The 16,608-nt window shown below is 37.5% G+C and overlaps 1 protein-coding gene and 1 long non-coding RNA gene across 3 annotated transcripts in view; both read right to left on the bottom strand.

Annotated features, from left to right (window-relative positions):
* Positions 1-16,608, bottom strand: part of LOC127862132 (WD repeat domain-containing protein 83-like) — a 173,580-nt gene that overhangs the window by 127,399 nt on the left and 29,573 nt on the right. For both annotated transcript variants that reach the window (XM_052401127.1, XM_052401126.1), the window contains exon 2: positions 1,378-1,602. In XM_052401127.1, the coding sequence (XP_052257087.1) occupies positions 1,378-1,602 (225 nt within the window). The remainder of the gene's footprint in view (positions 1-1,377; positions 1,603-16,608) is intronic.
* On the bottom strand, positions 13,481-15,161 carry LOC127862147 (uncharacterized). The gene is made up of 3 exons (XR_008040465.1): positions 15,084-15,161; positions 14,342-14,545; positions 13,481-13,719 (listed from the first exon to the last, which is right to left on the bottom strand). It is a non-coding gene; the product is annotated as an uncharacterized LOC127862147 (long non-coding RNA).

The following is a 16,608-nucleotide window of genomic DNA, read 5'->3' on the forward strand; positions in this document are numbered from 1 at the left end:
AAACACAGATTTCGAAACCTAATCGCGGACCCTAAGTTCAATGTCAAGGTCACAGGGGAACAAAAATGTGTGCGCATGGAAAGGCCTTGTCTATATACACATGCATACCAAATATGAAGGTTATATCTCAAGGGACATAGAAGTTATGAGCATTTTTCGAAACCTAAACGCAGATTTTGAAAACTAAACGCGGACCCTATTTCAAGGTCAAGGTAACAGGGGAAAAATAAAATTGCGCATGGAAAGGCCTTGTCCATATACACATGCATACCAAATATGAAGGTTATATCTCAAGGGACATAGAAGTTATGAGCATTTTTTGAAACCTAAACACAGATTTTGAAACCTAAATGCCGACCCCAAGTTCAAGGTCAAGGTCACAGGGGTTAAACATTTTGTGCGTATGGAAAGGCCTTGTCCATATACACATGCATACCAAATATGAAGGTTATATCTCAAGGGACATAGAAGTTATGAGCATTTTTCGAAACCTAAACGCAGATTTTGAAACCTAAACGCTGACCCTAACTTCAAGGTCACAGGGCTACAAAAATTTGTGCTTAAGGAAAGGCCTTGTCCATATACACATGCATACCAAATATGAAGGTTATATCTCAAGGGACATAGAAGTTATGAGCATTTTTGGAAACCTAAATGCAAAGTGTGACGGAAAGACGGACAGACGGACAGACAGACAGACGGATGGACGGACAGTCCGATCACTATATGCCCCCTTTTCTTTGAAAGGGGGCATAAAAACATCCAACCTCGAATAACAATTAACACATAAATGAAACACAACTACACTGTATTATTATGAAAACATTAATAATCAAAGGGGAGTAACTACTGTAAACTTAAATGCAATATTTAGAAGAGTTATCTCGCCACTGGCGGCCATGTCTTTCAACGGACCGGAACCACTTTTGAACCCAACCAACATATCATTAAGACAAATATTTTAACAAAGTTACATGAAGATTGTGCATGAAATGTGAGTTCTACAGTGTTCACAAGTTTTTTCTTTTTTTTGACCTAATGACCTAGTTTTTGACCGGGCATGACCCGGTTTTGAACTCGACCGAGATTTCATTGGGACGAAGCTTCTGACCAAGTTTCATGAAGATCGGACAATAAATGTGGCCTCTACAGTGTTTACGAACAAATGTTAACGGACGGACGGACGACGGACAAAGACCGGTCACAAAAGCTCAACTGAGCAATTAGGTGAGCTAAAAAACAAAATGTTCTGAAAAAGTTTTATGATAATTTGAAGATTTCAGTAGTTTACACAAAAGCCAAATACAGAAAACTGCCCTGACCCCTTGCATTGCACTCTGGTGAGCAAAAACCCTGTATTTCCAAGTGAATATTTACCTGCATGTCCTCTGTATTTTCTGAGAGACTTCCCAGTTGCCACATCAAACACCATGACAGTCTTATCCATGCTGCAGGAGCATATCTGACTGTTGTCGCTGGACCCTTGAGCATCCAGCACCTCAAACCCGTGACCTATGTAGGACTTGAGCAGCAGATTTCGGTGCGGGTTCCAGAGCTTGACGCTCTTGTCACTGCCACAGCTCAGGACGTAGGTCCCATCAACTGAAACGACAATGATCATAAACATATGAGCCTGGCTCTGGGAAAACTTTGTTTAAACGAAGATTAAACCCATTTATGCCTAGTGGACTCTCCCATCCTTCTAAATTGGATCAATTTATTTCCATAATTAGGGATGTCTAGTATATTTATTTCTGTATTTAGAATATTTCTTACAGAAATTCCTTTAAGCAAACAGCGCAGACCCAGACGAGACGCCACATCATGCGGCGTCTCATCTGGGTCTGCGCTGTTTGCCAAGGCCTTTTTTCAAGACGCTAGGCATAAATGGGTTTAATTCTGTGCACAATCTATGCTCTGTGCAATTGATTCTGTTGATATGGTAGGACTACACCATCAGCGGTAACAATTATGCAATTTCTTTCTGTCAAAAGCTGCTAAGAGGTATAATCAAATGGTAATTACATAAACATATATATATATATATATATATAATGCATGATTAAGTTTTGATATAATAACATTGCTAATTTCTACAGTCACAACTTTTACCAGAGCTCATTTAATTTCCACATAAATCCACACACAAAAAACTTTCCAACTGTTAGCACAACATTTGTGAAATGACAAATTTAGCATCATGCCCAAGTACCTGATTTTACAGCAGTGACCTAAAAGGCATATTTCTTATAAGTTCATTTACTTTTTACTCAGAATGTTGGTGTCAAAAGCAGGGGCTCACTAGGATTTTAAAACAGGAGTCCTTGGGCTCTAACTTGGAAAAATTAGAAGTCCAAAAGGAACTAGTGACCTGAAAATCAATAGGGGTCATCTGCCAGTCATGATCAATGTTCCTATGAAGTTTCATGATCCTAGGCGTAAGCATTCTTGAGTCATCATCCGGAAACCATTTTACTATTTCGAGTCACTGTGACCTTGACCTTTGACCTAGTGACTTGAAAATCATTAGGGGTCATCTGCCAGTAATGATCAATATACCTATGAAGTTTCATGATCCTAGGCCTAAGCATTCTTGAGTTATCATCCGGAAACCATTTTACTATTTCGAGTCACTGTGACCTTGACCTTTGATCTAGTGACCTGAAAATCAATAGGGGTTATCTGCCAGGCATGATCAATGTACCTATTAAGTTTCATGATCCTAGGCCTAAGCGTTCTTGAGTTATCATCCGGAAACTATCTGGTGGACGGACAGACGGACTGACCGACCGACCGACTGACCGACATGTTCAAAACAATATACCCCCATTTCATCGTAGGGGCGCATACAAATAAAACTAAAAAGTCCCAATGAATATTGCACACGTCTTCAAATTTTCTGCAACGAATTAATTTAAATAAAGAATGAATATAAAATAATACATAATATAATTGTTGGTATCATTATTAAAAAACCAAATCTAAAATGTACTTAAGGAATCCCACTCATTTTGTTCTCTTCATTGATTCTTAAATAAACAAGGGCTGTTTGTAAAACATGCATGCCCCCCATATGGGCTGTCAGTTGTAGTGGCAGCCATTGTGTGAATACGTTTTTTGTCACTGTGACCTTGACCTTTGACCTAATGTAAGATATCATCCGGAAACCACTGTACTCTTTCAAGTCACTGTGACCTTTACCTTTGACCTAGTGACCTGAAAATCAATAGGGGTCATCTGCCAGTCAAGATCAATGTACCTATGAAGTTTCATGATCCTAGGCATAAGTGTAACCGGACCGGGGAAATCTATGCCCTTGTTATTAATGGCACAACATAACTCGCTTTCTGCGTTTACTCTTTTATTCATTTATAGTTCACATCATTTTCAACAAATTCCATCTTCATATATTACATTCTTAAGCATTCCTTCTTAACTCTATTAAATTCTTATCAGATCTTCTTTAACAAATTCCATCCTCCTATTTCCAACTGCCTCTCTAACTCGTAACTGACTTTCTAACTTTTCTCTTACTGACCTCTACTTCCTTCCTTCATAAACAAACTTGTCACTCTATTGAAACCCTTTCATCCCTAGAACCAAGTCACACCCACACATCTCACTGACCAATCCTATCTCTCATTCATCCATCGATCATACAGATCCTTAATGCCAAGTCACACCCACACATCTCACTGACCAATCTATCTCTCATCCAACATACAGTACCTTACTTCTATAAGACTGTAATTAATTAGCATCTAGTCTAAGAATCTTTAGTCACAGTCATTATTTATAGCTAGAACTGATAAGCATACAGTCAGCATACAGTCTGCATATTGAGTGTGAATTTAACATGAGAAGACTTCCAAGACTGTAACTAACACAATGTAATCAATATCAAGTTAAACATGTGGTTCCAAGCAACCTTCTACTGCAATTCAGTAGACAAAGAAATCATTTTCAAACATATTCACAGAAATCAATTCAATATCTTTAAAACTGTAACTATTGTATTGTATGAATATATAATGTACTTAATCAAAAATCAAAAAATAATATAATAATATTTGTAACTCTGTGACACAATCATCCAGAAACCATTTTACTATTTCGGGTCACTGTGACCTTGACCTTTGACCTTTTGACCTAACAAGAGCTGTCAGAGGACAGCGCGCTGGACTATTCGAGTGCTTGACAGTATAACATAAGCCATCATGGGGAAATTGTTCATATTCAATAATTTATTAGACGATCTTTTAAAAATAAAAAAGGAAAAAAATTGGGGGAGGGGTGGTGAAAAGGGGGGTGAAAGGGGGGTTGAGAGGGGGTATAATATAGGGTTGTGGTAATTAATTAGAGGTTTAATAATAAAAAAATGGTAGGGGGGAGTGAGAGGAGGTTATAATGTGGTGGTGGGGTAATTTATTCGATGTTAACAAAAAAACAATTGCAGGGGTGGGGTGGGCGGTAGGGGGTGACGCGGGGGGTCGTACTGTGGGGTGGGTGTACTCTTCTTCGCTGTTTCACAACACCCCCTAGTGGGGGGGGGGGGGGGGGGGCGGCGTGGGGGGCGGGTTGTAGGGGGGGGTAGGGGGTGGGGTGGGGGTGGTCCGCGGGGGGTCCCTTTGGGGTGGGGGTAATTTATTATGTGTTTAAAAAAACAAGGGCTGTTTGTAAAACATGCATGCCCCCCATATGGGCTGTCCGTTGTAGTGGCAGCCATTGTGTGAATACGAATTTTGTCACTGTGACCTTGACTTTTGACCTAGTGACCTGAAAATCAATAGGGTCATCTGCGGGTCACGATCAATGTACCTATGAAGTGTCATGATCCTAGGCAAAAGCGTTCTTGAGTTATCATCCGAAAATCATTTTACTATTTCGGGTCACCGTGACCTTGACCTTTGACCTTGTGACCTCAAAATCAATAGGGGTCATCTGCAAGTCATGATCAATCTACCTATGAAGTTTCATGATCCTAGGCGTATGCGTTCTTGAGTTATCATCCGAAAACCATTTTACTATTTCGGGTCACCGTGACCTTGACCTTTGACCTAGTGACCTCAAAATCAATAGGGGTCATCTGCAAGTCATGATCAACCTACCCATGAAGTTTCATGATCCTAGGCGTATGCGTTCTTGAGTTATCATCCGGAAACCATTTTACTATTTCGGGTCACCGTGACCTTGACCTATGACCTAGTGACCTCAAAATCAATAGGGGTCATCTGCAAGTCATGATCAATCTCGCCATGAAGTTTCATGATCCTAGGCGTATGCGTTCTTGAGTAATCATTCAAAAACCATTTTACTATTTCAGGTCACCGTGACCTTGACCTTTGACCTAGTGACCTCAAAATCAATAGGGGTCATCTGCGAGCCAGGATCAATGTACCTATGAAGTTTCATGATCCTAGGCCCAAGCATTCTTGAGTTATCGTCTGACAACCACCTGGTGGACGGACCGACAGACCGACCGACATGAGCAAAGCAATATACCCCCTCTTCTTTGAAGAGGGGCATAAAAATTTGGGTTGAGAGGGGGGTATAATGTGGGGAGTGGTAATTTATTAGATGTAAAAAATAAAAAAAAAATTTGGGGGGGGTGGGGGGGGTGGGGTGGGGGGTATAATGTGGGGTGTGGTAATTTATTAGGTGTTTAAAAAAAAAAAAAAAATTTGGGGGGGGGTGTGGGGGGTAGGGGGGGTGGGGGGTGAGAGAAGGGTATAATGTGGGGTGTGGTAATTTATTAATGATGTTTTAAAAAAAAATGGCGGGGTGAGGTTGGGGTGATGTTGGTAAACAAGTATGCAAAATATAAAGCAATGGACAATGAAAAAAATAACAAATGATCTCACACTGACATGAACAAATATCCTCTATTTATTAAACATGAAATTTAAACTTATTGCATTTGTTTTCCCTGTATATAAGAAAGATATAAAAGTGTATTACCTCCCTTGTCGTGCTTATATTTATATAAATCAACAAAATTAAACATTAACACAATATTTAATATACAAAACAATCTCATATTCTGATAATATTTTTACTGATCCACTTTATTTTACTCAAATGATGATGTTTCATTGGACTGATAATTATAGATTTAGGATTACAGACCAGTTGCTTCAGTTATATTGTTCAGAGTTCGCCCTGTTGGCCACGTATGCGTTCTTGAGTTATCATCCAAAAACCATTTTACTATTTTGGGTCACCGTGACCTTGACCTTTGACCTAGTGACCTTTAAATCAAAAGGGGTCATCTGCGAGTCATGATCAATGTACCTATGAAGTTTCATGATCCTAGGCCCAAGCGTTCTTGAGTTATCATCCGGAAACCACCTGGTTGTCGGACCGACCGACTGACAGACCGACCGACATGTGCAAAGCAATATACCCCCTCTTCTTCGAAATGGGGCATAAAAATGAAGTAGAGAAAAACTATTTTAGGGCAAGTGTGCATAAAAGTGCTTAATATATTTACACGCACACCAACTTAAATACATAAACAATAGCTTGTCACAGTAGTGCCAAATCCCCGCCGAAATGTGTTTGCTTGTATGAAAACATTTGTTTTAGAGAGTAGAATAATATTTGTAAAAACAAATAAAGGGAGATAATTTCTTAAGCTCGGGACAATAATTTACTTTGAAATAAAATAAAGTGAGATAACTCAAACACTAAGGTAGATAGAGTTATGGTTCTTAGTCACAGCACTTCTCCTACTTGACATCTGTTTATATTTCAAGTTTCAAGTAAACCCCTTCAGTAGATTTAGAGTTATGCTCTGGACAAAAATTTACTTTAAAATTATATAAAAGGGGAGATAATTAAAAAACTAAGGTAGATAGAGTTAGCGTTCTTGGTCTCTGCACTTCTCCTACTTGACATCTGTTTATATTTCAAGTTTCAAGTAAATCCCTTCAGTAGATTTAGAGTTATGCTCCGGACAAAAATTTACTTTAAAGTTATATAAAAGGGGAGATAATTCAAAAACTAAGGTAGATAGAGTTATGGTTCTTAGTCAATGCACTTTTCCTACTTGCCATCTGTTTATATTTCAAGTTTCAAGTAAATCCCTTCAGTAGATTTAGAGTTATGCTGCAGACAAAAAATTACTTTAAAATAATATAAAAGGGGAGATAATTCAAAAACTACAGTAGATAGAGTTGTGGTTCTTGGTCACTACACTTCTCCTAGTTGCCATCTGTTTATATTTCAAGTTTCAAGTAAATCCTTTTAGTATATTTAGAGTTAAGCTCCGGACAAAAATTGACTTTAAAGTAGGGATGTCAACGAATATCCGAATATCCGAATATTCGGTCCCGGACCGAATTTTCGGATACAGTTTTCCGAATCGAATATTCGGAAGAAAAAAAATTAAGTAATTTCAAAGACTAAAGTATTCGTGAAATTTGCTTCAAACATTGTAGACAAAGATGTTCCTCGTGTCATAATGTTTATTCCTGCTACGCGCGATAATGCGTCGCTATGGTGATGACAGTATACCGGTCATAAATCCCGCTAATTGCCTAACAAAGACAGACACTTTGTGTCAAAATTATGATAGGTGCAAATCGCGTCGGCAATCAAAACACCGACCTGCACTTGATCCAATGACTCGAATTACATTAAAAATTATCAAAGATTAAATGAGTAAAGGAAAAGCCAACTTGGTGTTAAAAACAAATAAGACCGTATGGCAATTAAAACACCGACCCGCCTTGATCTAATAACTCAAATTACATTTAATATGATCAAAGATTAAATGAGTTAAGGAAGAGCTGGCTTTGTGTGAAAAACATAAAAGATCGTATGTTTATAATCATGTTTCAATTAAAAAAGCTTTTAGAAAATAATTTACTTAACCTCTAATGAGTATTTGCATATCGTATGGTCCAAACTTTAATTAATAACTCGATATTCAATCAGGTATTATACTTAAAGAAATGTTTTTGGTAGTTCGCCCTCATTTAATTGAAAATATTATAATTGCTACACGCATAAAGGAAATCTCTGTCCAAGCAAAATGCCACCTACGCCTTCCGCTGCTTGGAAGTATTTCACGACATCATCCGATAAGAAGTCGCCGATTCAAGTGACTTTTAAACGTGGCAACTTTATAAGACTGACTGTTTAGTATGTTAAACAGGTTCAAAGTGTGTTGTGGCTATGTACATAATTCGTTTAAGTTCTGTTTTGTCAAGTAATTATTTTGTCGTCATGTAATATTATGTTTCTCGTTCTATTGTTGATGTACAATATTAATAGTTTAAAAACAGTTTTTGTCATTCAATTTTAACAATAAAAAGTAATCAACAAAATCAGCTTCGAATTATCGACAGCAACGCTGTGTCAATATTTAGTCACTTCTGTTGCACTTCCGGTAAAAACGAAAGTAGAATTCATGGAGTAATGGTACGGTAAACAAAGTTGACTATTTTTCCAACAGATTTTGACCGAATATCCGAATATTCGTTCGGATGGATAACCGAATATTCGAATACCAAAATCGGTATTCGTTGCCATCCCTACTTTAAAGTTATACAAAAGGGGAGATAATTCAAAAACTAAGGTAGATAGAGTTATGGTTCTTGGTCACTGCATTTCTCCTAGTTGCCATCTGTATATATTCTAAGTTGAAAGTAAATCCATTGAATAGATTTGGAGTTATGCTCCGGACAAAGTTTCAGCCGGACGGACAGACGGACGGACAAACGGACAGGACCAATTACTATATACCCTCCAAAAAAAAATTCGGCGGGGATAACAAAACATTATCATTACCTTGCAATCATATTTCCAATTGAAGCAACAATACAACCAGTTTAGTACAAAAGTATTTGAAAATCACAACAGTGTTACCGGATGACATCAATTAAACACATCATATATGCCTAAAGCGGTTTGTTGCAAACACTATGTCCCTTCTGCGCCGCTTTGAAGCTATATATTTGACCTTTGACCTTGAAGGATGACGTTGACCTTGACCTTTCACCATTCAAAATGTGCAGTTCCATGAGATACACATGCATGCCAAATATGAAGTTGCTATCTTCAATATTGCCAAAGTTATAGCAAAATGATAATGAAGTTGGGGCAAACAAACACACCAACCAACAGACAGGGCAAAAACAATATGCCCCCCACTATAGTTGGTGGGGGACATAAAAACTGCAAGTTGTAAATGGTGTTGGCAGGCATCAAAGGTCTTTGATGTGAATGCAGAGTTGGGGCAAGTTTCTAGGAAGTTACAACTGTACATTTGTAACACATGAGCAAATGGCCATATCAAACTGCATTTATCAAAACTACATTATTTGAAGCATGCTCATACTGTCAGATAAAGCATTAGGGCTTAGCTGCATAGAGGATTGGATGTGAGAAAACTATCAGACAATTTAGAAACATTAGGGCATCTGATTAATTGGATTTAAAACAGGTGTGACATAATAAATTGAGTTCCCTTGAGTTTAAATAGGAGGTTGCCTTACAGGTTTTGTTTGTTACTGGATTGACTTGAAGAACCTAGTTATGCAAAAAGGTGCTTCCTAGGAACTCTCAATTGGTTTCAAATAAGCATCATTTTTTCAAATTTATGCTACAAATATGGTTGATTAGCAGAGCCCTGACACTGATTTATCAACTTCACTTAAAATTAGAAAGAAGTGGTTAAAAAAATCATCAAAGAAATTTAGATTTCCATACTATTACAAATACTTTTCCAAGCCTTAATCAGCTACACCCTTAGCACCAGTCTAACTGTTCCCAGTCTCTGTTGTCTGGTTTCTTTGTATTACCTGGCTTTATCTGTACACATTGAGGTCTACAATCTGTCCGGCCATTGGCATAACAAATTAAATTAAGTGCCTTTATACACCTAACAGGAAGTCAAAAGGTCAATACAATATGGACACCACACAAAGACAAAGAATGTCTCTATGGTACTCTAATAATTTAAAAGTCTGAACTGCACTCATGTGCCCAATGAAGGCTTTGGGAAAGTTAAATTTTAAAAAGATGTGGATACATTTGCATTATTTTCTAATAAACGGATGCAAACCATCCAAAAATTATTATTGCCCTGATTTACTAATGATTGTAAATCCTTATGATGTCTTAACTGGGCCTTACAAAACATGGTATTATGATCCGTTATTATTACCGTAATTACTCTATGTTTTCGGACACTTTAAAAAAAAAAAAAAAATTCGTGTCTGAAAACTTAGATATGAAAAATATTTACAAAATACAGGTGAAAATTGAAGTGTCCGAAAATAGCGTCAATTGTATCAACAACTACCGGTAATAGCACGCGCTTGTAAAATACCATGCTGTATAGTATAAAATACAGTTATATATGTTTGCACTGCATTTTAAATAATTTTAAATGCCTAATTTATTTGACAGAAAGTTACTACAAGGTTGTACTTTGACCAACGAGTTCAAAAATGAGCATGTGATGTACCGATACTCGCTAGTATGAACCTGTAATTAACACAATAAAAAAGCAAACTATGAATTCTTTGTTTGCTCATTTCCGATAGATATTGTCTAACACCTTCCATTGTTTATAAAACTTGCAATAGGGTGCATCACACTTTGAAGAGTTTAGTATTTGTCACAGTTATTTTACTGAGAAGGGGTAGTACCATTGCGGTAGATAATTGAACTGTTAATTGGCATTACCCCTGGTTATTGTCCTTATAACGCTTATGCTATCAGGCAAAACCATTGTGTAATACCGGTTTACAAGGTTATTTACCCAATAACGCAAATGTAATGTTCCGTTGCCCTCAGGCATGCACCTGCCATGTTTTATGATGTTAATCTGGTTGTAGAACCCCATGATCGAAGTGTCATTAGAAATCGAAAACAGGACCGAAATTTGGTAAAATAGAGCTGTAAAATATACTGTCCGAAAACTTAGAGACATTAATTATGGACGAAAACTCGTGTGTCCGAAAATTAAGAGTCACGAAAAATAATTCTTTTTCCTTAAAAACGGGGTGTCCGAAAACTTAGAGTGTCCGAAAACATAGAGTAATTACGGTACATGTTTGCTTGTGCATGTCCATGCCTATACAAAAATTATTTTAATATTCATTATACTATTATCTTAAAATATACATAAATATTTGAAGCAAAGGAAAAGGACACAATAATAACAAATAACATCAATTTGAAAAACAAAGGCATTTACATTAAATATATTTCAACTTCACAATCAATGTTAAAATAAGACCTCTTGCTTACACCAGTAAACAATCAGTATTTGTCTGTAAATTTAAGTTTATATCACCACACCTCAAGCTGGTGTTGATAAACTTTGGTTAATTAGCTATATTATTATTAATTTATTCCCAGGGTTATATATTAACATTTCTTAACTCTCTCATGTTAACATTTCTTAACTCTCTTTTAATGTTTATCAGAGAAAGTGTCCATGCTCTATTTCCTTGAAGTAAAACAGACACCAGATTATCTAGCAATGTTCCGTCCAATATTGACCATGAATAAAGAAAGAACAAAAATAATGCATATTAAAAAAACTGCTTTATTTGGAAAACATGTAAAACTTTTGTCATATTAAAAAAGAAATCAAAACAAGGGCTGTTTGTAAAACATGCATGCCCCCCATATGGGCTCTCCGTTGTAGTGAGAGCCATTGTGTGAATATGTTTTTTGTCACTGTGACCTTGACCTTTGACCTAGTGACCTGAAAATCAATAGGGGTCATCTGCCAGTCATGATCAACGTACCTATGAAGTTTCATGATCCTAGCCATAAACATTCTTGAGTCATCATCCGGACACCATTTTACTATTTCGGGTCACCGTGACCTTGACCTTTGACCTAGTGACCTGAAAATCAATAGGGGTCATCTCCGAGTCATGATCATTCTACCTATCAAGTTTCATGATCCTAGGAATAAGCGTTCTTCAGTTATCATCTGGAAACCATTTTACTATTTCGGGTCATCGTGACCTTGACCATTGACCTAGTGACCTGAAAATCAATAGGGGTCATCTGCGAGTCATGATCATTCTACCTATCAAGTTTCATGATCCTAGGCCTAAGCGTTCTTGAGTTATCATCCGGAAACCATTTTACTATTTCGGGTCACTGTGACCTTGACCTTTGACCTAGTGACCTCAAAATCAATAGGGGTCATCTGCGAATCCTGATCAATCTACCTATCAAGTTTCATGATCCTAGGCCTAAGCGTTCTTGAGTTATTATCCGGAAACCATTTTACTATTTCGGGTCACTGTGACCTTGACCTTTGACCTAGTGACCTGAAAATCAATAGGGGTCATCTGCGAGTCATGATCAATCTACCTATGAAGTTTTATGATCCTAGGCCTAAGCGTTCTTGAGTTATCATCCGGAAACCATTTTACTATTTCGGGTCACCGTGACCTTGACCTTTGACCTAGTGACCTCAAAATCAATAGGGGTCATCTGCGAGTCATGATCAATGTACCTATGAAGTTTCATGATCCTAGGCCCAAGCATTCTTGAGTTATCGTCTGACAACCACCTGGTGGACGGACCAACCGACCGACAGACCGACGGACCGACATGAGCAAAGCAATATACCCCCTCTTCTTCGAAGGGGGGCATAATAAAGAACAAGAATGTTATCAAAGTGTTGCCTTTGAAATTAAACCAATGTAGTTATTCAATTAAATACAGTAGTCAGTACATGCAGGGTTTTCATTAGGATTCTTTGTAGCAGGCTTTTGAGTTATTTGAGGAGGCCAACCTGCTAGGGGGATCAGGGGGCATGCCCCCCCCCCCCCCCCGGAAATTTTTTGAAATAAAGGTGCCAAATCGTGATTTTGGGCACATATTTTACATGATTTACCTCAGTTAAAATAGAGGATATTAATGTGAATTGTTAAGTCCTCAGGTTACATCAACTCTCAGGGGTGTCAATTGTCCCAAATTTGAAATCCTGAAAATAAAATCTGGGTGCCGATAGGGCCCACGGTGGGTTCAGGGCACACCCTGGACAGGGGTCCAGGGGGCCAGAGGCCGCCGAAAGCACCTGCAATTTAGCTTATTTGAAACAAAGAAATCACTTCTCCTGAGCTTTAAGACACCTGTTTTTTTAAGAGATTCAAAACAGAAAATAATACTTTGGCTAGCAAATATCACAATCTATTTTTTTAAATTTTCATGTAGATGCATGGGTCTGAGGTGGAATGTCCCCGTCGGGGGCGAAGGGCCCGGGCCCTAGCTTAATGTATAATTTCTGTGCAGTACATAACATGTATTCTTTACAGTATTAATGAAAATCTGAATTAAACAAACACTGGAAATTTTAACATTTTAATAAGTTGTAACTTCCAATAATGACAATGACATTTCATGTTGAGTGAACATTCATGGCATTTATTTTTATCCGCACACTAGGTGTTGCAGCAAATACCTCTTTCTGATTCTGGGGATGTTTCATACCATATTTCCTACACGGCAAACAGTACATCCCCTCTCCCTCTATGGAACACAAATACCATCTTTTCGCTGTCATCCAATTATGTTGAAATTTCTTGGGGGTTAAACGTTGTTCTTCTTGATGACTGATGGAAGTGCAGTCCGTCTTGCCACACACATGAACATTGTGCACTTTCTTCGATGAGTCGAACAGGGTGGTCAATGCATTCCTACATTCCTCAGGACTCCATGCTTTTGTTTCATTGACATCTGTGAAGAAGGAAAATTTATCAAGATTTGGAGCAGGAGTGTGTCTTGCGTAGATGTGACAGAAAAACCTCTGAAGGTTTGTATGGGATGAAAATCCCAAGAATCAGAAATAGTTATTTCTGTCAAATCTAACCATGACACATGCAGTGCATACACTGTAACACAAGGTCCAAATTTCACTTTTGTGCATGAAAATAAATGCCATTAATGTGCAGGCCATTTTATGTCGGTCAATAGCGAAACATTGCTAATGTTATACTTGTTATGTACAAACCGACTTAAAATAAAATGTATTTGTATTTGTACTCTGAATTAAACAGTTGCTTGTCCAAATCTACAGCAGCTGCAAACATTTTGTATTTTTGTCATACAAGAAAAGCATGTCATTTTCTATGTGCAGTATACTATTTATTAATAAATTGCTATACTGTTAAATAATTAAGCCACAACTTTCTGCAGTTGTTATTTTATAGTTCTAATAATATGTTTAAACCATGCAGAAAGATTGCTTCCCAGTTTTTATATGAAGTTAGCCTTGGTTAAAAAATCATTTTGCTAAATTGAATGATCTGACGAGTACTTAAAGTTTAACATACTTACTGAGCATAAATATTAATGTTACCTGTGGGTGGTGTACATGTTTGTTGTTTTGGTCCCTCAGGTTTAGAGTTTTCTGTACTAGTACCACTACAACTATCCACAACATGGTTGGATTCTTCGTTTGCCTTTGACATCTGCACTTGCACGGGTTCAGATGTCTGTAAATGTATGGGTTCAGATGAGCATCCTGCACTGGCATCACTGTGTGTTTCATGACTGTCTTTTTCTGAAATAATTGATTATTCAGTTTATAAAGATTGCGTGCCTGTTGACATGAGAATAATTGTTTTTATTTGATTAACTTAGGCAATTTTTTGGAAAAAAAATCGGGCATAGGTTGCCCCAGCTGATGCAATGTTAGGATTTAAATATTTTGCTGAGGAAGCTTCTTTGGGCCATTTTTTCAAATACAAATTTGGACATAGCTTAACACTGCAGTGCCAATTCAATATATTTAGCATTTTAGGCAACCAAGTCCGACCTTAATCATGAAAAAAAAACAGGAGAGTTACGGGCTCGAGAGTTTCATTTATCCTAATGAAAGACTCACCCTCCTGTAAAATGTGGTAACAAATAAATCCACTTACCAATCGGAGGATCAAAACTCCGCGGAGAAACCAAACATCAACGAAATCTGTCAAAAATCGAATAAAAAACGAAATGTAAGTGTAGCAGGAAAGTGCATTTATCCGGAGGTGCCGGTAAATGATAAACGTTAACAAAACTGGAACAAGATAACTTCAACAGGGAACTATCGTTCCTACTCGAAACACAAACGAAAAAGTCGTTTATTTTTCTTTTTTTTGACATATCCAATTGTTGACTATGTCACAGTTTGTGACCTTGAATCAAAGTCGTACAGTCTCATTACCCGCTCCGCGATTGGACAATTATATCGATATGACCAATGAGAAAGCAGTTAACATATCGGTTAAGGTTGTTTACTTCCGTTTCAGACAGTTAGTATATTAACGAATACTAAATATCTCGTCATCGTCATGGAAATTTGCCGATGTTTTTTTTTTAATATGAGCCGGCCTGAATAACATTTGAGGCGGTCAAATCGGCCGCCGGCCGCCTCCTAATGAAAACCCTGTACATGCATAAAAAACCTTACTATAATAGAACTGAGAAAGTGCAAGCTGATTCATGAAGATTGGACCAAATAGGTACTTCTTGAGTTTTAACATCTCTTTTTGTTCAAGTTTCTCAACCGACTCACTAAAATTCCCGCGACTCATATTTTAAAGCCTTCTGGCAGTCTTTTTTTTAATGTGTATTGAACTGAAAAAACGTAATACTAATGTTGTGATCAATTCTTATGGTATTTTTCTAACAGTTGCATTTGAAACAAGGGACAAAATTGTCACAAAACCAGGTTTACAATATGAAAAAAAAAGTATGATAAGACAACTCAAACTGAACTGATTGTTTATAATTAACCGCCTTTGTTTCATAATAAATTAATTTTTTGTCATGGCAACCTTGACCTTGGAGATATTGACGTAATTCTTTTGTGCAACACACTGTCCCACAAATGTGCCTTATGATTTTAGAATCTCACAATGAATGACATAGTTATGGCCCTGACAAGCTTATTTATGGTCATTTTTTACCTTTGAACTCAAAACTGTGACCTTGACCTTGGAGAAATCCACGTAATTCTTTCGGGCAACACACTGTCTAATGATAGTGAACAAATGTGCCAAATGATTTTAAAATCTCACAATGAATGACATAGTTAATTATGGCCCGGACAAGCTCATTTAAGGCCATTTTTGACCTTTGAACTCAAAGTGTGACCTTGACCTTGGAGATATTGACGTAATTCTTTCGCACGACACACCGTCTAATGATGGTGAACAAATGTGTCAAATGATTTTAAAATCTCACAATTAACGACAAAGTTATGGCCCGGACAAGCTTGTTCCGCCTGCCTGCCTGCCCGCCAGCCAGCCCGCATGCGCCAATCTAATAACCAGTTTTTTCCTTCGGAAACCCTGGTTTAATATGTTTTCTTTATGTTAAATGCTTAGTCTTGCCTATTTCCATGCCATTGTCAATATATCAACTGATTGCTTTCATATGAGTGTCTTTTGACATGCCCCCAGCATTTCAATGTCATGTGTTTCTCTACTGGGGAAAATGGTGAGTTAATGGGGAAATCCTTGCCCATGTTCAAAACTTTGGAACTTAATTTAGCAGATCAATTTTCATCAGGGACAAAAAAAACTTCTTTGCAAGGGGCCCTTTTTTTTCCCCTTAACCAAAAAGGCCCTTTCCCCTACA

The sequence above is a fragment of the Dreissena polymorpha genome, chromosome 16, assembly GCF_020536995.1.
Source record: "Dreissena polymorpha isolate Duluth1 chromosome 16, UMN_Dpol_1.0, whole genome shotgun sequence".
Classification (NCBI taxonomy): domain Eukaryota; kingdom Metazoa; phylum Mollusca; class Bivalvia; order Myida; family Dreissenidae; genus Dreissena; species Dreissena polymorpha.